At 45.0% G+C, this 27730-nt stretch overlaps 2 protein-coding genes across 10 annotated transcripts; one reads left to right on the forward strand and one right to left on the reverse strand.

The window, feature by feature from the left end:
- Nucleotides 1-1487: 1487 nt before the first annotated feature.
- On the forward strand, nt 1488-14409 carry LOC103537337 (cyclin-dependent kinase 11B). 8 transcript variants are annotated; one of them, XM_030463566.1, is made up of 20 exons: nt 1488-1541; nt 2007-2145; nt 2287-2402; nt 3119-3243; nt 3546-3684; nt 4158-4288; nt 5244-5366; nt 6518-6616; nt 6706-6834; nt 7549-7614; nt 8139-8314; nt 8984-9074; nt 9761-9882; nt 10084-10189; nt 10313-10434; nt 10687-10794; nt 11218-11334; nt 11593-11741; nt 13052-13241; nt 14058-14409. In XM_030463566.1, exons 2-20 carry the CDS (start codon nt 2035-2037, stop codon nt 14148-14150), a joined length of 2313 nt encoding a protein of 770 aa, XP_030319426.1. In that variant the 5' UTR covers nt 1488-1541; nt 2007-2034; the 3' UTR covers nt 14151-14409. The 8 variants fall into 8 exon arrangements, with proteins under 8 accessions (XP_030319426.1, XP_030319430.1, XP_030319429.1 ...); XM_030463570.1 differs by having other exon boundaries at nt 8145-8314; XM_030463569.1 differs by having other exon boundaries at nt 6521-6616.
- A 2391-nt stretch (nt 14410-16800) lies between these two features.
- Nucleotides 16801-22868, reverse strand: MMP23B (matrix metallopeptidase 23B). Of its 2 annotated transcripts, none has more exons than XM_008503609.2 (8): nt 22610-22868; nt 21020-21144; nt 20556-20695; nt 19276-19443; nt 18987-19151; nt 18707-18817; nt 18213-18339; nt 16801-17564 (listed from the first exon to the last, which is right to left on the reverse strand). In XM_008503609.2, the coding sequence occupies exons 1-8, from the start codon at nt 22778-22780 to the stop codon at nt 17390-17392; spliced, it is 1182 nt and encodes a 393-aa protein (XP_008501831.1). In that variant the 5' UTR covers nt 22781-22868; the 3' UTR covers nt 16801-17389. The 2 variants fall into 2 exon arrangements, with proteins under 2 accessions (XP_008501831.1, XP_030319435.1); XM_030463575.1 differs by lacking the exon at nt 16801-17564 and adding an exon at nt 17617-17829 and having other exon boundaries at nt 22610-22867.
- Between the last annotated feature and the right edge of the window lie 4862 nt (nt 22869-27730).

The following is a 27730-nucleotide window of genomic DNA, read 5'->3' on the forward strand; positions in this document are numbered from 1 at the left end:
TATCAAAGATTAGATGTGAAGTGTTAGTAATTAGTTTTGAGAAGAAAAGCACGTGTAGATATGTCAGCATTCAAGTGGACTCTCTGGTAACAAAATTAACAGTTAAAATGAGCTGGTTTTTACTAATTGCTTCTGTTCTGAGTTGCCACTGAATCTGGAAAATGAGATTCTGGCACCAGAAGGTTGGATAGAGTGCTCAGTGGGGCAAAAATAATAATTTCTGTTGGGAAGTTACCAGTGGAGTTCCTGCAGACTGTAAGCTCTGGTGTTGGTGTCCAGGGAGGTGTTCTGGTAGCCTGGGGAGCTGCTCTGTGCAGAGCAAACCTGTGTTCAAGAGAGGCCCTTGGAAAAGCTGGTTTTTTGTGTCAGTTGTGTTGGTTTTGGCTGGTGCTGATGTCAGGTCACATCCCTGCACCTGATGGCTGCCCGTGTTCCCTGTGGGTGTGAGCAGGAGGAAATGTCAGGTTTATTCACCACTGTGCAAGGGATGTTTATGGTTTTGTGTTCCCTTGTACTCCTGCCACTTTTGTATAAAGTGATCTGGGGGTGGAGCTCTTTTTCTGTTTGTTTTTTTCTCTGTAGTTCTGCTTTCCAAACCCACAGTGTCCTTGGCAGGCAGCAAACTCCAGTTTGCATCAGTTCTGTCCTTGCTGGAGGACAGGAATCCAAGTGTCTGTCAGCCTGCCAGGCTCTGTTCCCATCCCAGCCCCTTCACCAGGGATCTCAGATACATTTGTGCAGCCAGATGGTTTTTCTGTTGCTGGAGGAAACCTCGAGTGGCCCCAGAGCTCAGGATGTCTGACACCTGGCTCAGCCCCACCTCGTGTGTGCCAGCACCAGGGTCCTGTTTTCCTGGGGTTGTTCCCCCAGTGCTGACCCCGTGCTCTGCCCTCTCCTTGCCCTCTGCCCCTCTCTGCTCTTTATTGAACAAACCAACCCTCTGCTCTGAGACCCTTCCTTCCCTCTCACACACAACACTTCTTTGCTGCTGTTCCTCTTGGGCAAACCAGAACCGTTTTGTCCCGGGTTAGGAATTCCCTGTGGTGTTCATTTTCTTCTGGAAAGTTCCCTCTTGCCACATTCTGGGGTTTTTCAGCCCGTTTCTCACAGCCACACCCAGAGGAGCTCTGCGGGCTCTTTGGGGTTCGCTATGGGGACAGGAGCTCCCCCTGGGTGTGACTCCCAGGAGGGGCAGGAGCCCTCACTGGAGCCTGCCGGGATCCCGTGCTTGCAATGTTGACGTGAGTGTAAAATGACGTCACACAGCGGCGGAGGGATGATGATTGCGTCACCTGTGGTGTGTGATGACGTCACAACCCGGTGCGGTGCTTCACCTCGGCGCCGGGCTCAGCTCCCAATTAATGTTCCTCATTAGCAGTGCGGTTGCGGGGATCTTTTACTCTTTATTTTATTCTTTATTTTATTCTTTATTTTTCGGGCCCCGATGTTGTTTTCTCCCCGCCCCTCCTGACGTCATCAGCGGCGGCCGGAAGTGTCGCCTGTGTCTCGCGCTGCTCTCTCAGTCTCCGGTAGCGGCGGCGGTGAGTGGGCCCGAACCGGGCCCGAACCCGGCCCGCCCGTTCCGCCCGTTGGCTGCGGAGGAACCGCGGGGCTTGGGGTGTGGGTGAACGGGGAGGGGAGGGCCCGGGGGAAGGCGGTGTCTGAGGGGAGAGCGGGTGCGGAACTGCGGGCTGGGGGCAGCGAGGCTGAGGGGGGTCTGGAGGCCGCGGTGGTGCCCAGGCAGCGGCGGGTGTCGGTACCGCTCCGGTACCGGTGTGTCTCGGCGTCTTCCTCAGCGGTGACACCCCAGAGCCTGCTCACAGGCCCTGTGTGCTCGGTGTGGTTTTGGGTGTAAATCGTGCCTTTCTGGGTCAGCACGAGTCGGGTCCGACCGGACTTTCCGTGCGGGTGGTGAGTCTGTGGTTGGTGTGCCAGGAACGTCAGGGTAACAAACACAGCTCTGCTGGACCCGCTGGAGGTTTCATTAACATCGTGTTCTTTTTCAGAAGTTGGTTGTTGTTTTTTTTTAAACAAATGGGTGATGAAAAGGATTCTTGGAAAGTGAAAACTTTAGATGAAATTCTTCAAGAAAAAAAACGCAGGAAGGAGCAAGAAGAGAAGGCAGAGATAAAACGTATGAAAAATGTAAGTTGCTCCTGCTTCAGGAGTCAGTCTGCTTCACTGGGGTGCCCAGCTGGGGATGAGCCAGGAATGGACACTTGAATGCTGGTTTATGTTTTGTGACATCAAACTCAATTGCATTTTGTTTTTGCCCTGCTGCCCCAGTCAGATGACAGGGATTCCAAACGGGATTCCCTGGAGGAGGGGGAGCTGAGGGACCATCGCATGGAAATAACCATCAGGAACTCCCCATACAGGAGGGAAGACTCCATGGAAGACAGGTGAGGAGCAGCAAGGCATGGTGTTACCTCCTCAGAGTTACTGCCAGGAACCTGATAAAAGAGTTTAAAAACATTTGAAGGGGTAAATAGCCACTTCCCTGGCATGCAGGTCTCTGGCTTTGCCTCCTGTTCACAGACCATGCCAGGGGGTGTTCATTGAGGTGCTGAGTAGGGCTCAACAATTATTGTCATCCAGCTGGGGTACTGCCTGGTAATATTTCCTATTCCTTTCCTTTCCTTTTCCCCCTTTCCTTTTCCCCCTTTCCTTTTCCCCCTTTCTTTTCCCCCCTTCCTTTTCCCCCCTTCCTTTTCCCCCCTTCCCTTTCCCCCCTTCCTTTTCCCCCCTTCCTTTTCCCCCTTTCCTTTTCCCCCCTTCCTTTTCCCCCTTTCCTTTCCTTTTCCCCCTTTCCTTTTCCCCCTTTCCTTTTCCCCCTTTCCTTTTCCCCCTTTCCTTTTCCCCCTTTCCTTTTCCCCCTTTCCTTTCCTGTTTAAGGTGCAGAGTTCCTTTCATCCCCAGTTTGCCTGTGTACCAACATCACCCAGCTGTTGATGGCTGCTCTGTGACACCCTGTCAGTGCCTCAGGGCAGGGCTGCTGCTCTAATGAGCTTAATTATGAATTAATAAAATGGGAGGAAATGCTTTCATTCCCAGCTGCAGAAAAGAGGAAATAACAGACAGTCTGCTCCTGAGCTTATTGATTTGTCTTGTGTTTTAGAGGAGAAGAAGATGATTCTTTGGCTATAAAACCACCACAGCAAATGTCACGGAAGGAGAAAACCCATCACAGGAAAGATGAGAAGAGGAAAGAGAAGCGCAGGCACCGCAGCCATTCAGCTGAAGGTTGGTGCTGCACCTCTGGGAGCTCCCCAGGGGCAGCGTGGAGGGCAAGGAACAGGAGATACAAACTAAAAAATGTCCTTGCTAGAGCCATTCTTGTTGTAGTCCTGTCGCTCACTTTCTGTTCTGAACACAAGCACTTCTGCAGGACCTTAAATCCTTCAGTTTTCCAACAGCCTGTCAGATCAGGAGTGTTTTCATTAAGAATATAACAGAGAACATGAAAAGTAGTGAGTTTCACCCTTTCCAGCTTTGCTTTTTTTATCTCAAGCAGTAGCACTGCAACCCTGATTTCTGTTCTTTAGGGAAACATGCCAGAGTGAAGGAGAAGGAACGGGAACACGAGCGCAGGAAGAGGCACAGGGAGGAGCAGGACAAAGCCCGGAGAGAGTGGGAGAGGCAGAAACGGAGAGAAATGGCAAGGGAGCATTCCAGGAGGGAGAGGTACATCCATCCCTGGGACAAACCAGCAGAGAGTGGACACCTTCCTCCTCTCTGTCTGTCTCTAACCTCTCATTGGTCTGAAATGACAAAAAGAAATTCAGAGCAAAAGGTTTTCAAGGTCTGCTGCCAGCACCACATTCCTGGGAATGTGTTGTGTGATGAAAAGGTGTTCTCTGATTGCCTTCGTAAGTGACTTCTTGGCAACAGATATTTCTAGGTGAAATTATTGCTAGTTTTACTATAATGGAAGAAAAATGTCAAGCCAGTTTTGTCTGGTATCATGGGATTTGTTCACTGAACTTGTTTCCTTCCTGTTCAAACCCTGACAAGGACGCAGAAGCTCCTGTGTTTGGGGCACGGGGTCCTTGTCTGTGAGGCAGCTCAAAGTTATGTCTGTTTCTGACTGATGTGCAGACAGCTTTCCTTCCTGAGCTGCCTCTGTCAGGACCTAACCAAAACCAATGATTTTCTAGAGACCGTCTGGAGCAGCTGGAGCGGGAACGAGAGAGGAAAATCCGAGAGCAGCAGAAGGAACAAAGGGAGCAAAAAGAGCGGGAAAGGCGCGCGGAGGAGCGGCGCAAGGAGCGGGAGGCCAGGAGAGATGGTAACTGTCCTCTGGAAATGCTGCTCTGGGCTCTCTCTCTGGTCACATTTCTATGAAATGGAGGTATAGAAAGAATTCCTTACCTAGATCAGGGCCAGAAATTTTAAAGACTTTGATTAAGGGTGTCTTGAGTGTGGTGGTGGTGGGAAGGAAAGAAATCTGTTTAATTACAAGAGGGGAAATAAAACAAAATATCACAGCATCATGACGAGTCAGCACGTGTCTTTGCCTCTCTCCATCAGTCTGTTCACCTACAGAAACCAGGTGTATGTAATTGCTGTTGTCTCTGTGGGTGTGTCTGTAGCTGTCAGCATCCCAGTCACCTCTGAACTCTTTGGCTGAGTCTAACTCAGTTTTATAGAGTTGGAAGTCTCAAAGTGTTTTGAGGACTTGGGGAAATAAATTGCAGTTGAGGTAATTTTTGGTTAAAAGATCTCTCTTCGTCCCAATTTTGAGGGGCAAAAATCAGAGGTTGTTCAAGAGTAGCAGAAGCAGCCAGATTTATGGCTGTTTTTAGTTTGGTTCATCCCAAAAAGCTCCTTTTTGCATTTGGTATTTACACCGATATTGCTCAATCTATTCAGCTTTTCATTTTTGTTATTTTTATTCTTCTAAATGTTCTCTCAGCTCCTTCTAACCCTTAGCTGTTTTTATTCTTGTATATATTTCCCTGCTCTGTCCATTTCTTGGGGTGTTACTGTGTGGTGTGTTGGGCATTTTGCTCCTGTTTCCTCAGCATGGCAGCTCCTCTCTCCAAGCAGTACAGACTGGTGTTCATTGAGGCAAACCCTGCTCCTTTAATGCTCTCAGCTGTAGATAGGTTCCACTTCCACACCTCCCCACTACCCTGCAGCTGGGAAGAAGAAATGAAAAGCCTGCAGAGCAGGTGGTTGTGGCAGGCAGGATTCTGCTCATCAGGGAGATGTAACAATTTCTTTGGTTTTGTTTTCACTAGTTTCTGCACACCATAGAACAGTGAGGGAAGAATATGGAGACAAAGTAAAAATGAGACCCTGGAGTCGCAGCCCATTACGACAGCAGAGAGAGAAACTTGAGCAAGGAGAGAGCAGGAAACCAGGTAGCATTTCCCACCTTACACTCTCTTTGCCTTGGGGCCAGGAGGAGCTGTTCTGGGATAGCATTTATGCTTGGTACTCTCTTGAAAGTATTGGCCATGACAGCTGTGGTGGCCTAGCTCTGGAATACTCATGAACATATCACTTGTGCTGTTTGCTGAAGCAGTGCTGGGTTTGCAGGTAATTGTGCAAGTCACAAATTCAACAAATCCTTCCTTTTTAGTAGAAGGAGTAGTCATTTGAAAAGAGTCCAAGTGAGTTACTTCATTCCATGATGATAGAAGCAGCTGACTGAATTTTTAAAATTTTGTAGTTTAATTCTCTTGTGGTTGAAAAAGGAATTATTAACACTAACTCCATCTGGATCTGTTGTGAGGAAATGAGCTACTGTAACATCTGCCTCACAGGGATCAGTATAGCGTGAGCATCACTGGTACTGCAATCTCACAGGAGAAAGTACTTAAGGCAGAATTCTGTCTAGATGGTGAAATTTGTTTTTTGAGGCAGAAAATGGTCCTTCCTGTGCCCAGAAAGTAGAATTGTGCATGGAGAACTTGCACAATTAACAAAGAAGTGTCTTTGGTTAAAGAAGCAAAGTGTTGTGTCTGCCTTGTTAGTGTGTGCAGCTGTAAAATAACTGTGACTGATTCCAGTAAGCTGATGGCAGAGTGGAAACAGCTGAAACTCCAGGTGGGGGGAGGCAGGAGATCCTTGAAAGTTCCTGCCTAATTCTGTAGATGATTTGCACCTGCTGTTTCCTGGGGGTGCAGCAGAACAGTGTGCACTGGTAGTGAGTGCTGTGTGTGCACACATTAGTGAGCCTGTGTTGTGATCCTTGTGACCATGTTACTTTTTTTTTTTTTTTTTTGATTGTTTTTGTTATTACATCTTGGAGGAGCTTTAGGCATTTATCATGTTTTAAAAAGAGGTCACTATTCCACAAACTTTGCTGTCAATCCTGTGCCACTGCAATTTAGAAAAGCTGTTTGTCTTTTGAGCAGAATGTGATATTTAATTTTTTTTTAGTGTTGTGTGCTTCCAGTAAGAGTGCTCAGTACCAAGTGAACAGTCAGAGGAAGGAAAGCAGTTCTCTGTGTATTCAGTCTAGGAAGTTGAAGTGTTTTTACCCTGTTTTTAACTTTTGTGGTCTCAGCAGTAAAAGAAGAGAAGCCAGAAGAGAGAGATCCTCTTTCAGACTTGCAAGATGTCAGTGACAGTGAGAGAAAAACCAGCTCAGCTGAGTCTTCTTCAGGTGATTACATGCAATGTAGTAGATGTAATTTCTGGCAACAGTTGTTAGTGTGTGCCTGCTTAATTATATATTTGATTATTCCTGAACAGAATCTGGGTCAGGCTCAGAAGAAGAGGAGGAAGAGTCAAGCAGTGAAGGTTCTGAGGAAGAGGGAGAAGAAGAGGAAGAGGAGGAGGAGACAGGAAGCAATTCTGAGGAAGTGTCTGAGCAGTCAGCTGGTAAGTAACATAACATAAAGCAGGTCCTAGAATGGCCTGTTAGGAGTTTTTTTGTATTCTGTATGTTTTTTTCTGAACACTTTTATTGTCTCCTAATCTGAGATAGACTGAGACCTTGCAGCTCAGGATAACTAAAAACAAAAAAACCAAGTAGAAGTCTCAGTCTGTCCTTTTATATAGAAAGAATGCCAATTCCTTTTCTAAGAATTAGAAAATGGAAAGCCATTTTTGTCTTCTTAAATGGTCTAAGGCAATCAGTTTAAGTAATTTGATAGTTTGAATTATTTTCAGTTGCACATTTCAGATTTTTTTTCATGCCAGTACAAATACATGAAGATAATAAAAAATAATTCTGTAAAAAAGATCTGCCTAGAGCTGTTCATGTCAGTAATTAGTGAGGAAAAGGCACAAAGCTGTGCTCCAGTGGCTGGGAATTTTTGCTTTAAAATCAATTACAGTTCATAAGTAAATATCCATAAATTTCCTGACCTAATTTATTCACTTCCCCCATCCCTGAATTCCCAGAAGTTGGTAAGGATTGTATTGCATGTTGGAAGCTGCGGGTGCTGTTCTGAGCTGAGGGAAGGACAGGACAGGACAGGTAGTGGTGAAGGAGGCCTGGCCAGTTAGAAAAGCATTTCAGTAGCCATCAGAAAGAAATAACAGAGCTGGTGAGGGGGTTGTGTTGAACATGATTTGATTTGTGTTTTGCAGAAGAGGTGAGCGAGGAAGAAATGAGTGAAGAGGAGGAACAGGAGAATGGAAACCACATCCCAGTTGGTATAATGCAAATACTGAATATCTAAAGCAGTGTTTGGATCTTTCCACCCTTCTGAATCTATTTCAACAAATATGTGAAAAGATTTTAAATTTCCTACTTGTTGCAGTTTTGGCACTGTGTTAAAGCTTTGAATGTTTCACTTTTGGGGGCTGTTTTCATGTCGGAATCGGAAATTCTGTGAAATCTGTTCCCTGGTCTCTGTTTAAAGGAAATGAAATCTTGCCTAATGAGCTAATGCTCCTCCTTTTTCATTTTGGGTCTCTTGACCTCTCTTCTCATCCTGAATTTGCAATTAGAACAGGATCCACTGGGTCAGTTTTCTCTCTCAGATTCTGTTAGTGTGAAGATAGATACCTATTTCTGACATGCTGTGTTTAGCTCTGCAGATTGTATGTACTTGACTGTAAAACGTTTCTTGAAAGCATCATCTCTGCAAAGAGGAGAAATTTGGGCTTCTGTCTAAAGCTGAAATGATTTGAGCCAAGGAGCTCCCTCTTTCCACCACTGATTCTGACTTTTAAAGTTCCAGAGTCAAGGTTTGACCGGGATTCAGCAGGAAGTGAAGTGGAAGAGGAGGAGGTGGGGGAGGGCACCCCTCACTCCAATGCCATGACAGAAGGGGATTACATTCCTGACTCCCCAGTCTCCTCACCCATTGAACTGAAACAGGAGCTCCCCAAGTATCTTCCTGCTCTTCAGGTAAGGATCACTTCAGGGGTGCTTGGGGCTGTCACAGGCTTTGTTAATACCAGAAACACATTTGTGTGTGAGGGGATGGGCAGAACAAAGCATCACAAAGTACACATTGATATGTGAAATACTGCTGTGCCTCTGTGACAAGGGAAAAATGTGCATAGAGCAAAAATGATGATGTAGGTAAAAATATAATAATATGTTTGATACTCTGGTATCTTGCTGTTTCTGTCTGACAGTAGATACTGGTGAGAAGAGTTCTGTTAACATGAATAGGAACTGACAGGTGTTTCCTCTTGGAGCCAACAGCAAAATGTAGAAATACAAAGAGAAAGCAAATTTTTATTAATTGAACAATGTGAAAGGGATCACATTTTGAGTTGCCACCTTTGCTATTGGGGCAGAAATTTCAGTTTATTCTGTCCCAAAGTGAATGAGTTAATGAATTCATTTACTTAATCTACTAAATCACACTCTGTCCAGTATTACTTTAGAGATCCAAATAAAAACAAGCCCCAAAGATACCTTTCTTACACCACACAGCCATATTATTGAATTTTAACTATTCCTCTCAAATTGCTGAAGTTTACTTTGTATCTACTTAAAAAAAAACCCAGGCACAACCCTTCCCAGGTGCTGGAGGAGTAAATATTGTCCCTGTGTCTGGTTTTTCAGGGTTGTCGCAGTGTGGAGGAGTTTCAGTGTTTGAACAGGATTGAAGAAGGAACATATGGTGTTGTGTACAGAGCAAAAGACAAGAAGACTGGTTAGTATCAGTGCTCCTCAGCTGTTCTCTGGGTGGTATGCAGGGCTGCAGTTTTATGTAAATTAGGGCTCTACATTTTTCATTGATGAGCAAATCATGTCTAAAAATTGGGTTTTTTATCAAGAATAAATTATGCTGTTTAGTAAGATGTGGACTTTGGCATAAGGGCTTCACTTGCAGCTCTTTGAGGTCAGAAGTGATCTCTCTGTTGAGCAGGATGGTGCAGAACAATTAACAGTTCAGTGGCTGGCTCAAGGGCAGTTTTTTGGGCTTGATCTGTAGTTACCAGGTTGGAAGTTCCCAAGATTTGATGTAAATGTTCCACCAGGCGTCACTGTGAGCACAGCTGCTGAGCTGAGAATCCCCAGCAGCAGCAGCTGTTGTGCAGTCAGTGCACAATGCAGGATTTGCAGGATTTTCCTGGAAAAAGTTAATGCACAGCGAGATAGGACTGGTTCATTTGGCTCTCACCTGGGATTCTTTAGTGTCTTTTATTTCTTTAAACTTGGCAATCTTGTGGTGGTTGGGTGTTTTTTGGTTTTGTTTTGCTAATGTGAGGCTGACTCAGCTTCTTGGTTCAAAATAACATCTTGAATAATGGTTTTATTTCAAATAACACAGTGACATAACTAATTATTGGCTACAGGGTGGGAAATCTACAGTTAATATTTCTGTTTCCTTTGCAGATGAAATTGTGGCTCTGAAACGACTGAAAATGGAAAAGGAAAAGGAAGGCTTTCCCATTACTTCTCTGAGAGAAATAAACACTATTCTGAAAGCACAACACCTCAATATTGTCACTGTCAGAGTAAGGCCACAGTCTCCTGTTTTGTTCTTCACATATTGTGTCCTGGATTTTAAAATCCCTCATTAAAATGTTAGCATGGAGCTTGTTCTGTAACTGTTGTGTGCTGCCCAGACAAATAGCAGTGCTTGTCTCTACATAGTCTGATGTTTTGCAAAAGTGAGCTGTTTTGTTTAATTTCCGTCGTTTGTTTTTGTGTTTTAGGAAATTGTTGTAGGCAGTAATATGGATAAAATCTATATTGTCATGAACTATGTAGAACATGATCTCAAGAGCCTGATGGAAACCATGAAGCAGCCGTTTCTCCCAGGTACTGTTTTGGGTTTTTCCCCAAACTGGAAAACTAATAAACAGACCTCAGTGGCTTTGTGTGATGTGTTTTGCCTTGGAAGGTAGGGCTTTTTCCTCTTAAATTTCTTTTTTATCATTTCAGGTGAAGTGAAAACCTTGATGATCCAGTTACTGCGAGGAGTCAAGCACCTTCATGACAACTGGATACTTCACAGAGACCTGAAAACTTCCAACCTGCTTCTCAGCCACTCAGGCATCTTAAAAGTAAGAACTGCATGAAATATCCCACACTTCCCAAAAAGCTGCAGAATTCTGCTGCACTGCAGTACAGCTGTGTCAAGAGCAGGGCAGAGTGTTTTACATTAGTCTTGGACTCATGTAAGCTGCAAAGAGTGAGAGGTTGTGAGGCTTAATAGAGGATGTAAAACTGGAGCAGTGCTTGGACAGTTTCTGGTGGAGATGGAGCTTCCCTTGGCAAAGTGCTGGGAGTGTTGTGACCAGTTGTTCTGCACACAGGTTGGAGATTTTGGGTTAGCCAGAGAATATGGATCCCCCCTGAAGCCATACACCCCTGTGGTTGTCACCCTCTGGTACAGAGCTCCAGAGCTGTTGCTGGGAGCTAAGGTGAGTTCCTCCTTGCTCTGGGACTCTTTGGGATAGTTTTATTTTAGAATACTAGAATAACATCCTTTACATTGACCTAGAGGTAGAGATTACAGATCTTCAGTGTTACTGAAGTAAGGGCTGAGGGTGGAAGTTGGGGTGCTTTGCTAGTTGGGGTGCTGTCTGAAAAAGGTGACTGAAAAAGGCAGCAGTGCAGAGACTTTCATGTTTCATCCTGCAGTATTTGTCTGTCTGGGTGTTACAATTCACACTCATCTTAAATAAATAAAGAGTTGAGACTCATGCCTTGGGGACTGGGATGATTGTGTGTGTTCTGTTCAGGCTGAATCTTCAAAAAAAACCCAACCAAACAAACCCCCAAACTAAAGCAACAATAAACAATAAACAATTGAGTGAAAGGTGTATTCTGTTCCTTCTCTCCAGGAATATTCAACAGCAATAGACATGTGGTCAGTGGGCTGCATCTTTGGGGAGCTCCTGACACAGAAACCCCTGTTCCCGGGCAAGTCAGAAATTGACCAGATCAACAAAGTTTTTAAGGTAATGTTTTTAACAACTTTGGATTCTAACTGACTGGTTTTAGAGGCAGATACATCACAGTAACAAGAAATTAAAAGTGCTTGATGGTCATTGTCAGGGATTCAGCCTTAACAAAGGGCTTGGTACTCTGATTCTTGTTTTGCAGTGCTTGCAGAGATCATGATTTGTGTGTTGTTTTCTCTAGATACTCCCCAACTCCTAAGCAGAAGGGTTGCCCTCTTAAGAATGATTTTATTAAGGAGATATTTTAATTTACAGGATCTGGGTACTCCTAGTGAGAAGATCTGGCCTGGTTACAACGAGCTGCCAGCAGTGAAGAAGATGACATTCACAGAGTATCCCTACAACAACCTCCGCAAGAGATTTGGGGCACTCCTGTCTGACCAGGGCTTTGACCTGATGAACAAGTAAGTGCTGCAGCTGCTCAGGTGTCCTTGGTCAGCAGGGTGGAAAGGGGCCTGTGCTGAAGCACAGTTCCAGCAGTGTTCCAGCACCTTGAACCTCCTCAAGCTGTGCTGATGCCTCTGGAGGCTGTGATGCTCCTCACACAGCCTCATTCCAGCCTCCTGTGCTCTTAGCTGTTAATCCTCAGCCCAGGATTGTTCTTGCACACTTGACAGCCCAGAGGATCAGAACAATGCTGTGTGGTGGTTTTACCTCACTGATGTCAGGGGTAATGATGTGGGGAGTCAGCTGTCCTGCAGCCTGCTGATGGAGCTTGGGAAAACAAATTACAATTGCATATCAAAAGAATCAGGAAAGTAACAATCTTGGGGGGTATTTTCCTACATTTTCAAACTTAATGAGCTCTGTCACATCTGATATTTTGGCAGTCTTTTTGATTAACTGCACTGCTGCATTCTGGTTGAATTCCAATTCATTCTTCTTTAAAAGGTTGGCAGTGGCTTGAGAGAGATGCTTGTTCCTCTCCCTCCCCAAGTATTCCCTTTAAATTTCATGACATAAAGTAGTGGAAATGATTGAGTTTCAGATGTTCCATAGAACATGTCTCTATTAAAAAACCTAATTTTTTAAAAAGAAGAGGATTTTCAGTCTTTCCAATTTTAAAGAATTATGCTGCTAAATGGATGTTTAATGAGTTCTGAATAATTTATTGGAAGTTAATGGTTCAGAAGGAGGCACAACTTGTCATAACAAAGCTGGATCTCACATCAGTGTGGTCTGCTTAATTGCTTTGGTTATGACAGGGCTCTGATGTCCTCATTATTTTGGGTAAGAATGACAACAGTGTCAGATTCATGTGGGTCTGGAACTTGCACAAACACTGAAGTCAGTGGAACTCATGACATCTACAAACCTTGGACATACAAGTGTTTACATACTCAGGGCCAAACACTGGTAGGATGATCAGTGCAGTAAAATATGCTTCTGTATTGTTTAAAATAATCAGCCACAAGCTGTACAGGTCACAGGATATTACAGTGTTTTTGTGGTGTGCTGATACAATCTCAGCTGCCTTTTCCAGTAAACGGATCCCTACAAAAGCCACTTTTGATCCCCGGTTCCAGTTGAAGTTCCATTAATTACAGGTTTGTGTAGGAAGTGTGCTCTACACCCAGCTAGCCATGCTGCACACATTAACAGAACAGTCAGAACATTCCAAATGCCATTTCTGAGGAATTTATAATTTTCAGGCTCAGTTTTTTTCGTTGTCTCTCTTCTTCCCCACCTCATTTTCTTCCCAAACCCTTTTCAGCTTTTTGACCTACTACCCAGCCAGGAGAATCACTGCTGAAGATGGTTTGAAGCACGAGTATTTCCGTGAGACTCCCCTTCCCATTGACCCCTCCATGTTTCCCACCTGGCCAGCAAAAAGTGAACAGCAAAGGGTAAAACGTGGCACCAGCCCCCGGCCCCCCGAGGGAGGCCTGGGGTACAGTCAGCTGGTGAGTACAGAGTCCCCACAGCTGCTTCTCCAAGGGCAGGTCCAGCTCCTCTTGTACTCACAGAATCCTCATTTCTGCACAGAAACCTGGTTTTATCACACTTTGGTGTTGTCACACTTGCAGCTAAGCTTGCAAAAGCTGCAGGTGGATTTTTTTTAGAAAAATGTAAAGCCTGGTAAGTTACAGATACCTTGTGGATAAAACACTCTCCTTTTCCCAATATCTGGAGAATTAGAATGAAGGTCAGCTTTACTTTTTTTGATCTGTGGAGACTGCTGCCTGTTGTGAAAGAACACACCTGCCTGGACGAGCTGCCTTTTCACGTGGTACAGTCCCAGGTGCCTAAACCATACCAACTTACTGTATTTCTGTGCCTCAGCACAGCACCAAAGGGCTCTGTGCAGTTCCTGTGCCCAGTGTAACACATAAAGAAGCCTAAAAGTGTGTCTAGCCTTGATTTTTAGGGTAGAAAAATTGGGAAGGAGGGTATGGGAAGTGTGTTTCATGAGAAAAAGTGTAATTTCTATTTACCTATACAGCATGCTAACACATTTATTTTTTTCTTTCGTGTGTAGTCAAAAGTAATTGTACAAACCAGGAGTACACTGGAGAAGCCTTTAGAAATGATAAGCTATGAACCAGCAGTGTTTAAAGATCATAAATAACACTGCACTGACCTTAGCTATGATGCCACTAAGCCAAACACTGGTTTCTCATTGCCTAAAGATACTTTGCAATATTTTGCTGCTGTTTAGACTTTTGTGTTGGAGGTAAATCCAGCTGCACAGAGAGAAGACTTGTGTTTGTTTTTCACAGGGGGATGATGATCTGAAAGACACAGGTTTCCATCTGACCACCACAAACCAGGGGGCATCTGCTGCAGGACCTGGTTTCAGCCTCAAGTTCTAAACTCATCATGAAAGGAGGAAATTAAAAGAACTGGTCATGGGAGTGGATTTTTTGAGAGCCCCGGTTCTGTTCTTCACTTCAGGGAGACCTTATGGTTTTCACAGGGAAAAAGGCAAATGTCATCCCAGATCTGAAGGCTCTTGGCTGGGTGGGGAGTGAAACTGCAGCATTCCGGGGCAGGACTGGAATTACCCTGACAAGCCAAGGAGCACTGCAGAATTTGACACAGGAAAACTTGAAGTACAATCCTGGAACAGTTTCTGGTTTATTTTTTAGTGTTGTTTTTTTGTTGTTGGCTTCATTTTGTTTGGGTTTTTTTTCCCTTGTAAATTTGTAGAATTAAAATACATTTTTAATTGTTTAACAGTGTGAAGGATTTCATTTCTTCACATGCAGCATGCTTGGATGTTGATGGCTGTAAGTCTTCTAGGATAGAATTTATTCCCCCTGTTTGCCCTCAAATTTCTGCTGACAGTATTACAGCATATGGGCAAACATTTTTATTTTAAGTAAATTGTATGTGTCTGAATATAATTCAGGGAAAAAAAAGTCCTGAAATTCTTTTGAGGTTTCTTTCCCTTTGCTGCTTTGGAGAGAGAGCTGGGCTGGGTTGGGCTTGATGCTCTCAGTATTTTTGTGTGCAGTTTGTCTTCTATACATGCATTTACAATGGTGCAAAAGAAGTATTGTTTTATATCTTTAAAAGATTTAATATGGAGACTTGAAACTTTATTTTCTATAGAAAGTTCTTTTAAATATGTGCATTTTCTATTAAAGAAAAAAAAAAGCTTAGCTTTACTGCTTGTATAATCCATATTCCAGTCCTTTCTCTTAGGATGCAAGACCAGAGGACTCAATGTTGGAATGTTACAGCCTTCTGATCTCTCATTCCTAATGCCATCAGTCCTTGGGAACAGAAAGACTTGGAAAATACTGGGGTATTCATGCAGTCAGAACCAGGCACCAGTCCAGTAAAAGGTTTAATTTAAATTATAAACATTCCATCTATTTCAGTGCATTTTAAGAGCTTTTTCTGGAAAAGGCCTTGGAACTGGAATGTATGAACAGTGTGGTGAAATGTGAAGACAATGGGGTGGGGGGTGGTTTGATTGTTTCATTTTTTCTGTAAAGCATTGCAAAATTATTTTCTCTTTCAGCCTGATTGATTGCCTGGCACTGGAAGAGAACCAGTTCTAACCCTACCCTGCTCCCTGCAGCATGTGTGCACTTAGCAAGCTGCCTCAGAGCTGAGATGAAAAACCTCTTGTAAAGCAGGTTGGGTTTTATTGCTGCACCCCAGAAGAGCTCAGGACAGGAGCTGTTGTGCCATGGCCTGTGCTCAGCTCTGAAGGATTAGGACTGGGCTGAGCATCCTGCACTCTGAATTATTTCCTCTCTGGCTTCCTTGGTGGTGTTGCTGTGGGCAGCACTGGAAGAGCCACGTTCCTGACAGAAAGGATTATTCAGCTCAGCTGGGATAAAGAAAAATTAACATTGGATTGCAATGGAAATCTAATATGGTTATGAGAGGTATGTGTAACTCCAGAAGTTGTTTTTGTAGAAGGGAAATACCAGCTCTCCTGGAGTAATGCAGCATTGCTGGTTACTGCAGTTCAGCTCCTCTTTGTCTCAGTTATCTGATTTTCATAGAATGTTAATTAATTTTCATAGAGTGCTTGCCTGTTATGATCCTGAGCTCAGTTGTCCATGCAAAGACAAGTGTTTAGGTATTGTACTTTCAGCTAACTGGTAAAACTAAATCCTAAATCTTATTTAATCATACAAAATAAATCAGTGAGAAGTGAAAGGGCAGAGCAGAACTGAGCTGGGAGCTGTGCTTGCCCAGCAGAGAGCTCTTGGCTCTGGAACTGGAGCAGCAGCCACTGCTCAGTGGACAGAGCTGCAGCTCTGACACTGCTGTGCCAAGGAAGAGAGGAAAAAAAATGTTGAGGTCTGTTTCAGCAGGACAGTATTGTAGCATCCAAGTAGTTTAAAATCAGGTCTGTTTGAACAGCTGATGCCAGTGTGCAAAATTTGCAGAAACAGCTCATTTAAAACAAAATGGGTGTTCCTAGGCATAAGTATGTGGTGTGATCACAGGATTGCTGTAGTGCAGGTAGTTACTTTGCTGTTGGCTGACTATTTTTTTTTTATAAATTCAAAGTGTAATGTCAGAGGAAGGGAGTTTTGTTGCTTACCTGAGGATCAGGGAGCTGTTTTCAATCCTCACAGCAGCAGGTGGGAGCTGTGGCATGTCATGTGCCTGTGCAGGGCAAGAGCTTGGTTTGGTTTTTTTTCTTGACCTCTTTACAGAAAACTGAGTGTTTTGTTTCCTGATGATCCTGTTGGGTGAGCAGTGAGCCTTGAAATCACAGAGAGAAAGCAGCTCTGTCACTGCAGTGCTGTGCTGTGCCATCTGTCCCTGGCACACAGGGCAAACACCAGCACAGGGGCTGCTGCCTTTGGCTGCTGGTTTCTTTTTCCAGCAGCCTTCAGGTCACCATCCTAAAGCTATTTTCCCCTTGGATCTAGCACATGTACCTCATGACTGGGGTGACAGGAAGGAAAATGTTGGAAATTACAATGATGGAAATGACCTCATCCCTGCCAAAGGAGTCAAGTCTACAGGACAAGTTATGAGGAGCTGCTGATGGAGGTAAAGAGGCTCTTGGGAACAAAAACCACAGGAAAGCAGCTGGGGGGGAAAAAGCTGCTCTGTGGGTACTTGAACAGGGGGAGATGTGGAATGGAATAATTAGAACAGGTTTGTTGTGACCTTACAGATGAGGTCTTGATACTTCCAGTGCTGTGCACCACGACCTTAAATAGTGAGAGTAGAACCCAGCGTCAAGCTGGGCACTTCCTCCCACCATACCTCTGCCTCCCCTGCAAGAGCTCAGCCAGCAAGCTGTTATCCCCTTGCTGGATGAAGAGTTAGGTTCTTGTTCAGCAGTGGTGATCCACACCATTCAGCTGCAAAATCTCATTTCTTTTCTTAAAAAAACCCAACATTTTTAATTCTCTGTACAACACATACGTGATGAATTCTTTATCACTAAAACTAATTGGGAAGTTTTGCTTTCCAGTAACCAAGTCTGAGTCTCTTTAGCCCAAGGCATGGAAGCAGCTGATGCAGCAGTTCAGTTGCACTACTGGAGGTTAAAGATAAAATGCCAAAGAATCATTTTGAACCTGAAACAGAACCAGCAGGGATCAAAGTGTTGATGCCAGGGCCCTCATTAGTGCTTCAGTCTGATTCTCCAGGAATAAGTAGTCAAGATTCTCTCTTTTTTCTTCACTATACAAGTGTAAGTTCCTTCATTAATTGCATTTGCAATGATGCTCATGTGATCTTCATTTAAGGATAAGTAACCAGGATATGAGTATTCCAGAAGCTCCTTATCTTTATACCAGCTGTCATTAAAAGAAAAAAAAAAAATAGAAATTAAACTCCATCTGTCCAGTCCAGGGCAGGATGTGCAGAAGATTTGCTGAGTGAGTGCACAGCACAGATGGGACTTCAGACAAGGTTCAGTTTTAGTCCCTATTTCAGGTAGCCAGTGGCAGTGCTAACTGGGAATTGTCCTGAGTAATTCAGGCACATGAATCTTCCTGGAACTTGGGAATTTGGGTCCTCAGTCTGAACCAATTCATGGACTTCTCTCTCTCTGGGTTAGATCTACCCAGAAATAACACATACATTAGTAAGAGCTAACAAACACCAGCTGAAAGGGTACATGCAAGACTTTTTTTTGCAGAACATGGGCCAGAGAATTGGATTTGATAATAATTATTATTATCTTTGTGCTATACACATGGATTGGATTACTTTTCAATTCAGCTTGCTGATAGCTCTGCTCTCAGAACAAATCCTCTGCCAGGCTATGAACTGTTTTTTACCTCCAGCCACCCCTCCCTTCTGCTCTGGGTGCCACCTCAGTATCCTGCTCCAGAAGAAAAACTGCATTCTTATTTACCTTGTTTTGTCATTATTCCTCATCCTTTTGGGTATGGAAGCTGCAAAGTCTCTGAAAGGACTGGAATAAACGATAGAGCACTTACTAGACTTTGCCTTTTTTATGAATTATCTTCTGCCCACAGCGGAAGGTGACGTTCCTGCCTTCAGAAACTGTCTTGGTCTTTGTCCTTGGTGGGGGCAGAGTAGGGGGCACAGTTGGAAATGGGAATTCTGTCCACCAGAGAGAAAATGGCAAAGCTTAGCATCTCATTACCAAACTTCAGTCCTTCCACACCACCTTCAGAGAATTAGATTACCAGCTCAGGAACCTGACAAGTGCTGATTTAAAAATGGTTCCTACAGAGCAGTGTCTGGATAGAGATGTGAGGAAAGGAAAGTTTTGTGGCAGAGACAGATACAAAAAACAACTTCCCCATTTTCTAAACATGGAATGAAGATTTCCAATATGTGTGGAATGTATTAAGATTTCAAATCTATGTGTAACTGAGATCCTGCTATCCCTGTAGTCATCACTGCTTAACTTTTACCCCCTCTTTCTGCCACCCCCCAAAAAAATCCCAGAAGACAAGTCAGCTACCATAGCAGAAGTCACAGGTGGAGGGACAGTGCTTCTGCATCAGCTTCCTGCGCTTCTCACAGAAACCCTTCTGTGCCCAGGAGGGGCACATCAACAGTCTGTCTTTACAGCCTGAAACAGAAGGAGACACAGGGCAGCAGAGAGCCTGGGATGGGGGAGTGTTCCTCCTGAGAAGCAAACCTCCCGAGACCTCACTCCTGGTTCAGTGGCAGAGCTGGGACTGACACCTGAGGCAGATGTTCTGCCCAGAGAGGGGGCTGGAGCCCCACTCCTCCCTTACCATAGAGCCTGTGGATCCCCCAGACCTCATCCTGGGAGATGGTTTTCTTCCCAGTCAGGGTGGCATTGATGTGCATGAGGGCACTGGGGTTCAGGGAGTGCATCAGTCCCAGCGCGTGCCCAATTTCGTGAGCAGCCACGTGTACCAGGTCTGTGAGCCACACACCTGGAAGAGACACAGGAACAGCTGGCATTGCCACCAGTACATTCACTAATCCTGGTGTAACACAAGGACTAACAATCTGAATCCTACAGGCAGTAATGATGTGTTCCCTGAAGCCCAACCTTACCTTTTTTCCAGCTGAACCGGGTGTTGCCCAAGATCCAGTACTCGTGGTCATCAAAATGGATTTCCCCATTGGGTGGGAAGAAGGCGTGGGCAAGCTCCCCTGTTGTGCCATCAAAGCAGTGATGGATGAGAGACTCCAGGCAGTCTGTGTGATTGATGGAGTAGAAGCCTGTGGTTAAAAACAAACAAACAAAAAAAAGCAGCAGATTTTGTCTATCAGAGCCCATCCAGGACACAAACATCTGTAAACTTGTGGTTTACTGAAAAAAAAATAAAATGTGTGGTATGCCACATGGTTTGCAACCCACAGAGCCACAAAAAGAGAAACAAATGCCAAGGGTCTGTCAGGAAGGATGGATGTGTGATACAGACTGTGCTCAGCCCCAGGGTGACCCTGGATTTAAGAGCTGGTTCCAGGGGACACGAGTCTCTTCAGCAAGAAACACTGAACCCTTTTGCAACAGCACATGGAAAGATTTATTTTTTTGAGAGAGAAGTTGGACAGTGAGGTGATAACCCCCAGATGCAATTGTTCCCTTTCAAACACAAACAGCCCTGGAGTCAGAGCTGCTCCCTCTCTTTTTGCTATCACCAGAGGAGCATCCCAGTGTTCCCTGACCCCCTGGGACTGGGACACCCCCAGCTGCCACGTGGCAGGGCAGGCACCTCCTGTGAAGCACCAGAGCAAAGAGCACGTTGTGAAAGCTGCTTCTGTCTGGGAGCTCAGGAAATGGATCCTGACACACATCCCAGGAGGGATTTACATTGAGGTTGGGGAGGGAGCAGGAAACACCTCAGCACTAACACCTCTGCAGGCCTGAGAAACTCAGGAGGTTGCTACAGCCCAGGGATGGGCAGAAGGGAGAGAGGATGGAGAAAAGCAGGTGCCTCAACAGCACCAACACAAGGGAGACTGAAACCATCACCTGCTCTTGGCTCTGTGTGACCTTGGATATGTCATGTCACCTTTTGTTTCCCCAGCTATAGAACATGGATAATCCTGTCCCTGTGGCAGATTGGAGACTTAAATTCTTGTCAGATACCCAGAGCTCCTGGGCTGCAAGATTCACAGATAATTATGAATTTCATGCCTCCTTACAGCAACTAAAGCAGCTTCTCCACCTGCCTACAGGCAAACGATTCCCCAGTCCTTGTCCAAAGGGCCCTGCTGAGCCACACAGCACACGGGGACCATCTCCTGGCTCCTGAATCTCTACAGATCCCTGGTGGAGGTAAGAGGCACAGCGGAGTCCCCTCAGCCCATTGCCCCCATGGTGTTACCTATTTTCAAGTCACTCTCCAGGTGGCGTGGCACTTCTCTGAAGCTGAAGGGTGACACTTCACTCCACATTCTGAAGGCAGCTGCCAGGCCCCTGCGGGTGTCCCTGGCACTGATGAGGTTTCTTGGGAAGGAGAGGATTCTGCAGGAAGACACAACAGCCTCAGGAAAAGGATCTGCCCTTCTCAGACTTCAGCTGAAGGCTCTCAAGGCTACTCTCAAGTCCTTCTGTTAACCCCAATAGGTTCAAAACAGGAGTAGCTTGAACTGGATTTAATACTGAATATCCAGAATATTTAATAAACATTAAAAATATTTAATAAGTATATCAGTCCCCACAGGGACTCAAACAGTACTGAATTCTTTACCATCACATGCTCTGGACTGCAGTTTTTGTCCCTTCTCAAGCACAACATTTTAGAGAAGGTTCTCTCAAAAAACTGTTTTTTTATCCTAACATCCTTACTTGTATGTCAAGTTGAAGTGGTCCCATCTCAGGTGCCCTGGGGTGATGGTGTATCGTTTCCTCCGGGCTGGAGGCTGAGGTGGGAAAGCTGGATGGTGCAAAGCAGAGGCACTGGCTCCATCTTCCTTAAAAAGACAAAACAAGAGGTTGAAAGAGATGGGTTAGACTACAGGACTGAACAGAAAAGAAAACAGAAAAGAAAAAAGTACCAGGTCTGGGGCTGGAGAGCACAACTGTCCAGGAGACAGGAGCAGAGTATCAGCCCATCAGTGCTGAGCAACACCCAGAGAGAAGAAAGGGGCTGCTCTGGGAGGAGGCACAGCTCAGAGCAGACATGGAGCAGAGGATCAGGGCTGTGGGATCCCTTCAGCTGCTGCACAATTCCAGACCAGGGAAATGCAGCTCTCAGAGTGCAGATGGAGCAGAAACGAGGGCTCAGCAGGCTGCTGGACACAGCCAGGGCCACAGCTCTTCCTGGAAAGTTTTCTTTTCCTTTTCACTTTGCTATTGCTCTTCAGCCTCATCAGAGGAGAAAATGAAATTCTGGACAAATGAGGAAAACAGGCAAGGCTTTGTGCAGAGAGCTCTTTCTAAAGCAGCACTGTGGAGCTGAAACACCCCGCAAACCATGAAGTGCATTTAAAGCCATCACACAGCAAAAACCATCAGATTTTGTGACAGGCCTGACTCAAACTGTAAAGCCTTTTAATCCTCAATAGTGGAAGTAAAAGAATGGGGCCCAACACAGTTCTCTGGAAGTCTGCAGGGCTGACACTGATTCCACTGTGGGTTATGGTCTCCAAGGCTCAGAAAGCTCCTCAAGCAGAGGGGCTTTGGCTCTCTCAACAACTGCCACAGACACAACAGGTAAAAGGCAGACATTGGTCCTGCTGGACATTACTGACCCTGAGCAGTCAGACCTCCATTCAACTCAAAGTAAATGAAGGTAAATAATTCCCCTCTCTCACTCCTAGTCATCCCTTTCATAAAGAGTAACATAACTCTGAGACTTAGTATCAAATAAGGAAAAAAAAAAAAGGGTTTTTTTAATAAAATAACAAGCTAAATTTGAGCTAAAAGCCAAACTTAAAGTCAGCTTCTGTGAGTCCCAGTCTGCTCCTGAATGTCTTGCTTAATGGGCAGAAAGAGAATTAATATCAGCTAAATATTTTCTGTAGGTCCAGCATTAATTCCCAGTTCAGATCTCATACCCCATGAGCCCAGCCCTCTGGAGTTCCTAGGAAATCAGAATACATGGATGCCACATCATCCTGGGCTAAGAGAGCAGAGCTACTCAGGAGCTCTGAGGGCAGACAACCCAAATCTTTTCTGCACTCAGTGTTTGGCTGTCAGCAAGCAGCATACACATCTCTAATCATCTGATTCTACTTAGATGCATAAGGGGTCCTGTTAGGACCCTCTGCCAAAAAGGACTGAGACACCACAGACAGATCTTGTTGCCTTACAAGCTATTTACACATTGTTTAGGTTGCCTCCTGAATTTATCCATCTTCTATAAATACCCGTGCACATGTATTTGATGTTCCCAATCCCTTTTCATGCATTTAAATAAGAGATCCTTGCCCCTACCTGACTTCTCTTCACTGCAGCTCCAGCTGGATCCCCTGCAATGGTCAGCAAAGCCCCCACAGGGAACAGGCATAAAAACCCCACAACTGTTCTCCAGCCACTGCTCTTCTTCTGGTCAGCTGTGGGGAAGCTCTTCCTTCTGTCTGCAGAGAGCTGCTCCATTGGATCCATGTTGTGCTTTAGTTTGTTTCAGAGGGAGAGGGGAGGCACTAAGATATCCTCCCCACAGAATGCATTGGCAGTCCCTCTGCTCACAGTTGCACTTGGAGCCGTCGCAAAGAGCTTTGCAGTTACCAAAGTGGTGCAGAGTCACCAAGTTTCAAAAAGCCCTAAAAAAAAATTAAAAAGAAAAAAAAGGAAAAAAAAGAAAAAGTAGACTTTACATTAAGCCTCTTTCCAATGTGTCAAAGGTTCTCTCAGCCTCTGCCAAGCAGCATCATGTTACTGCAGCTGAAAGTTGGGCTGGCAGAGGAAAAGCAGCAAAGTGAAACAAGCTGGGATGGACATGAACTCTTTTCTTTAACTGACTGGAGAATCAACAGGGGACAAATCTGCAGTTGTCAGCTTTATGTAATGAAAAAAAATTGGGGGAGGGGGCAGAAGAAGGGAATCCAGAAGCCAGCATCACTCCCTTGGAATGTTTTGTAGGGGATGCTGAAGGCTGAGGAGCTGCCATTTGTCTGCAGAGTGAGGAATGAGATGCTGGGAGAGAGCAGGCAGGGAGTTTACAAACTCAGATTAAAGTCAACATCAACTCCCACAAAACTCTGCAGATGACCTGCAGATTTCTTTGGGGTAAGGGGTTAGCATGCTGAGAAACACCAGTATTCAGCATCACACTCCCATTTGTTTTCATTTGTTTTTTTTCCCTTAATTCATAATCAAACTTGGCTTTTTAAAGTTTCATGCATGTATTTTCAGCCTAAAGCTGCCTGGGAGCTTTTAAACAACTCAGAGCAAATATGACCAATGTGTCTCTGTACAATTTCATGGCAATTTTCTCTTGATTTTCACCAAGCTCCCCCCTAGAGAAAAAACCACATTTTCTGCAGAAAGCAAAGTGCAGTTGTTGAGATACCTGAAGGACAAAATAAGGAGTAACCTTGAGGGAAGTTAGAGAGAATCACAAAGGAAAGGTGGAACTAGGAGGAAGAAAAAGAGCAAAAAACCAAGAAGGTAAAGGGCTGGAACTCCTGTGGACTAAAGCTGTCAAGTGCAGCTGTTTGAGATGTTGGATCATCTCAGCTCTCAGCCACAACTTTCTAGGGATAGTTACACCTCTTCCCAGTAGCACAGTTGGCAGAATGAAACAGGGCTGTGCATGAGCACTCTGAGCTTTGCAGAGGTGTGGTTTCACCTGCAGACCACAGCAGGCTGTGAGAAACTGGTAACTCACTCCTACTCCTAACAGTGTCCCAAGTCCCCTGAACAAGTGTCTGTCAGTCTGACAGAACACATCTGCAGAAAAGCCTGAGAAGGGAGCCTTGAAGTTAAAAACCTGCCTTGGAATGAGGCTCAAGAACTTCAGCCAAAATCTCTTCTCAGTAAAGCTCAAAAGAAAATGACTGCAAACAGAGTGCTGGAGGAGTTTCAGTCACGGATCTGAGGAGCAGCACCGAGTGCATTCGCCTTTCATACGGCTGCAGAGAGTCAGCAGGCTCTGAAAAAGATTTTCTGCATTTCTGAGTGACCTGCCCCAGTTTTGATTCTGCTCTGGCAGGGGGGGTTGGACTCGATGATCTTCAGAGGTCCCTTCCAAGCCCTGAGATCCTGGGCTTCTGCACTCCTCTATGTGCCCCCTCCTCCTGCAGGAGTATCTGAGCACTGACCTCATGGTTTCCAAAGAGCTGGCAATGAGAGTCAGATGAGGAAATCTCTTCTGCTCAGGCATTCAGAACTTACAGATGCAACTTGTGGAGCTAAGGGAGACCCATGAACTCCAGGCTGTGCACAGGAAAAATGCCTCTGATCAAGTCACCACACAGCTGGATTCATGGGTGCAGGGGCTCTGGCCAGAATCCTCAGTGCTGCTGCTGCTGCAAAAAAGCATCATTTCAGGTTTATACAGAGTTTAACACTGTGGAGGTGAGATTTCAAGTGCAGCTCTCTCCTGTAGACATTAGAGGGATTACTGGGACCACACTGCACCATCTGTTGACAGTTCATGGCTGTTCCCAACCCAGGGTTAGGAATATCATGGCTTTCCCAAGAGATAATCGTGCTTAAAGGGCTCTCAGATGCAGCCACCAGTGGCCTCAAACTTACAGCACTTATCAGAAATTAAGCCTCTTTCAGATGCTTCAGACAAGTCCTCAAGCTCCCTTCTGGGAGCCAGAGTTGCTCTGTGCCAAGGCAAGAAATTAATCAGAGCTCTGAAGCCTTTTCCAATAGCTGAAACCATTCTCCACTCTCTCAGGAGCCCCTGAAAGGATGGCTTTGACACCAGCACAGAGAACTGCTCCTGGGACTTCAGAGCTCTGCTGGATTTGAGAGGTCTCAGGTTCTCAAGTGCGGATATTTGGTTTGGACTCCAGAACAGAACTGTCATCCTGGCTATATTTGAACAGAAAAAAAATTCCTGGCTTTGGTTTCTGCACAGTGTCTAAAGCAGCAGAGCACATTACAGTCTGAGGGAACCCATCTGGTGTCATGGGGAGCAGGAGAGGGAGGCAGGGAACACAACTGACTTTGCTTTTTGTCTTCATGCTGCCAGCAGCAGTGACCAGGACCTGGGTGTCATCTGCAGGGAGCTGAGGTTTGCAAAGCAAACAGGCAGAGGTGCATTCCCTGAGATCTCTCTGCATGCAGTAGATGTCATATGGAGAAGCAGGCACTGAACAGCTGTCAGAAGGGAATGAATGTTGCATAAACCAACAAAAAACCAGAGACCAGAGAACATCAAGGCTGGGATCATTTGCACAACACAGCACACTGCCCTGGGTAAATGGCCTCAGTCTTCCTTTGCTCTTTTCAGTCTTAATTGCTGAAATGTTTAAAGTGGAGCTGCCCATATAATGCACAACATATGGATATATTCCCAAGGGCATGTTTTAGCTCAAAAATAAATACTTTCCCACTTCATGGCTTATTCTTAGCATTTCTCTCCTCCCCCTTTATTCAGCATTGCTAGTATTAAATGCTACTTTCAGCATGATTTCCAAATGCTTCCCTCTGCTACATTTGCCACGTTTAAGAGGAACATCAGCCCTGGTGCAGCAGCCAGGATGCACACTGAAGACCCCAAGATGATGCAAGAAGAATCTATTACAACACATCTATGCTCATGATAAGAGGTACTGCACAGAGAACAACCATCAGCCCCAGATCTGCAGCTGCCAGCTCTCCAAAACTGACCTCACCTCTGGGGAAACCTCCTCTTTATTCATGGCTGAAGTGGGTGTTATTCAGCACTGGAACAAACTGCCCTCCTTAGTCACCTGGGGATTCCACATGAAGGTGGGAAGGCAGGGAAAGAAGGACCTCACATCTGATTGTGTCTGATGGCTCAAGGCATAAGCATTTCATCTCCAGGGCTCCTGTCCAAAAGAGGCTGCAGGCAGGGGAGGGGGAGAGCAGGCAGCTGACTGTGATTTACCACATATTGGCTCCTTGGTGGCCCATGTGAAAAGAATTAGCAAATCCTCATATAGCACTTATTTTAAAAAGCACTTACACATTTATCCCTTCCTCTCACAACTTGGGGGAAAAAAAAAACCAAAACACAACCCAACATTCTTGCACAGTTCCTTTGGGAACAGCAGTGAAAACTTGGGACTTTTTTTAGTGGGTCATGGACTAAAAAGGATTTTATCTGCTGTAGCAGGGAGCAACATTCCCCAGAGAAGGAAAGATGAAGAATGTTCATTCGTCCTCAACCATTCTCCCACTTTCTATCATGCAGCCCCTCGTGATCAGCATCTGCTGATGTTCCTAGAAAAATCCATGGTCTGCTGAATAGCAAATGAGCTGAAAACAAGGGCTTGCTCCAGCTGGCAAAGAAAATGGAATATTTTGCTTAACTGTCAGTTTGGAGCTGCAGCTCACACAAGTGCCTGCACTGGACTGACCTTGTGTTACCCAAGAGGCATGGTCCTGACCCTAGTCAGAAGCTCAGCAGCCCAGTCATGGCCACGTAACAAGTAGAATTAAATGAGGGGGAAATTTATACCAGAAAGACTCAGCAAGATCTTTTCCTTTCCAAACCACTACTGTTCAATGCTATGCTCCTGTTGATAACAGAAGCCCCAATGAAAACAAGCTCCCCAACTCATTTGGGGAAGAACTGTCTCATTTGTGGGAGACCAAGTGGTAATAAATATCAAGCAGAAAATCAGTCACTGATGAACTAATAACAATATTTGTCTTTCCTCTCTAAAGGAGCATTTGCCTGCTGCTGATGTCCCCTTCAGTCCCTACAACCAGCAGGAATACTGACTGGTAGCAAAACCAGCAAGGGGAAGAACATTTCCCCCCCCCCTCATCCTGTTTCACCCAACATGGCACTCATCAGCTCTCTGATCCTGGCCCTCCAAGGAAGAGAAGTCTTCCCAGGAAAGGTAAGAACCTGTCTCACTTGTCCAAAGCCTCAGCCTCCCATGGAGCTGAGCCTGTCTCAGGGGGTAAAGTTGGCCAAAATCATACCTGGTACACAAGAGCATTTCTGGCTTTCTGTGATTTTCTGTTTCTTGGGCTCCACTGACCTGGTGCTTCTTCTCTGTTGTGGTGCAGCAATTCCCTTCTTACTAGGAAAATTAAATCACCTTTTTGCTAATGAACAAAGATAGTGGAGGAACACAATGTTTTTTTGTTTAAAATATTGCTATCAATAGGTAACAAGCAGCAGGCTTGGGTGTCAGTGTGTCATCAGGACACACACCACACACACACACAGCACCCCAGCCCTACAGGTTGCCACTTCTAGTGACTTTACAGGATGGGCTCAGTGCATTATATTTCTTCAGGCAGACAAGTAGGAAAACACAATACAGGTGGATCCATATTTCAGCTACTGTTTGTACATTCACTTTAATGCTCAGGAAAATAGATACTTTATTTTATTCAGTTTTGCTGCAAAACAAAGAAACAAAAATGAAATCCATTTTTCTCATGTCTTCATTATTA

Source organism: Calypte anna, chromosome 21 (assembly GCF_003957555.1).
Source record: "Calypte anna isolate BGI_N300 chromosome 21, bCalAnn1_v1.p, whole genome shotgun sequence".
Lineage (NCBI taxonomy): Eukaryota > Metazoa > Chordata > Aves > Apodiformes > Trochilidae > Calypte > Calypte anna.

What these genes read in the sequence shown, in the direction of transcription:
- LOC103537337 (XM_030463566.1), top strand. Translation starts at nt 2,035, where the DNA reads ATGGGTGATGAAAAGGATTCTTGGAAAGTGAAAACTTTAGATGAAATT. An exon ending in GCGGGAGGCCAGGAGAGATG is followed by an intron (nt 4,289 to 5,243) that starts GTAACTGTCCTC and finishes TGTTTTCACTAG; the next exon opens with TTTCTGCACACCATAGAACA. An exon ending in GCCTGGGGTACAGTCAGCTG is followed by an intron (nt 13,242 to 14,057) that starts GTGAGTACAGAG and finishes TGTTTTTCACAG; the next exon opens with GGGGATGATGATCTGAAAGA.
- MMP23B (XM_008503609.2), bottom strand. Translation starts at nt 22,780, where the DNA reads ATGGATCCAATGGAGCAGCTCTCTGCAGACAGAAGGAAGAGCTTCCCC. An exon ending in GGAGAGTGACTTGAAAATAG is followed by an intron (nt 19,444 to 20,555) that starts GTAACACCATGG and finishes TTTTAACCACAG; the next exon opens with GCTTCTACTCCATCAATCAC. An exon ending in CCGGTTCAGCTGGAAAAAAG is followed by an intron (nt 19,152 to 19,275) that starts GTAAGGTTGGGC and finishes TGTCTCTTCCAG; the next exon opens with GTGTGTGGCTCACAGACCTG.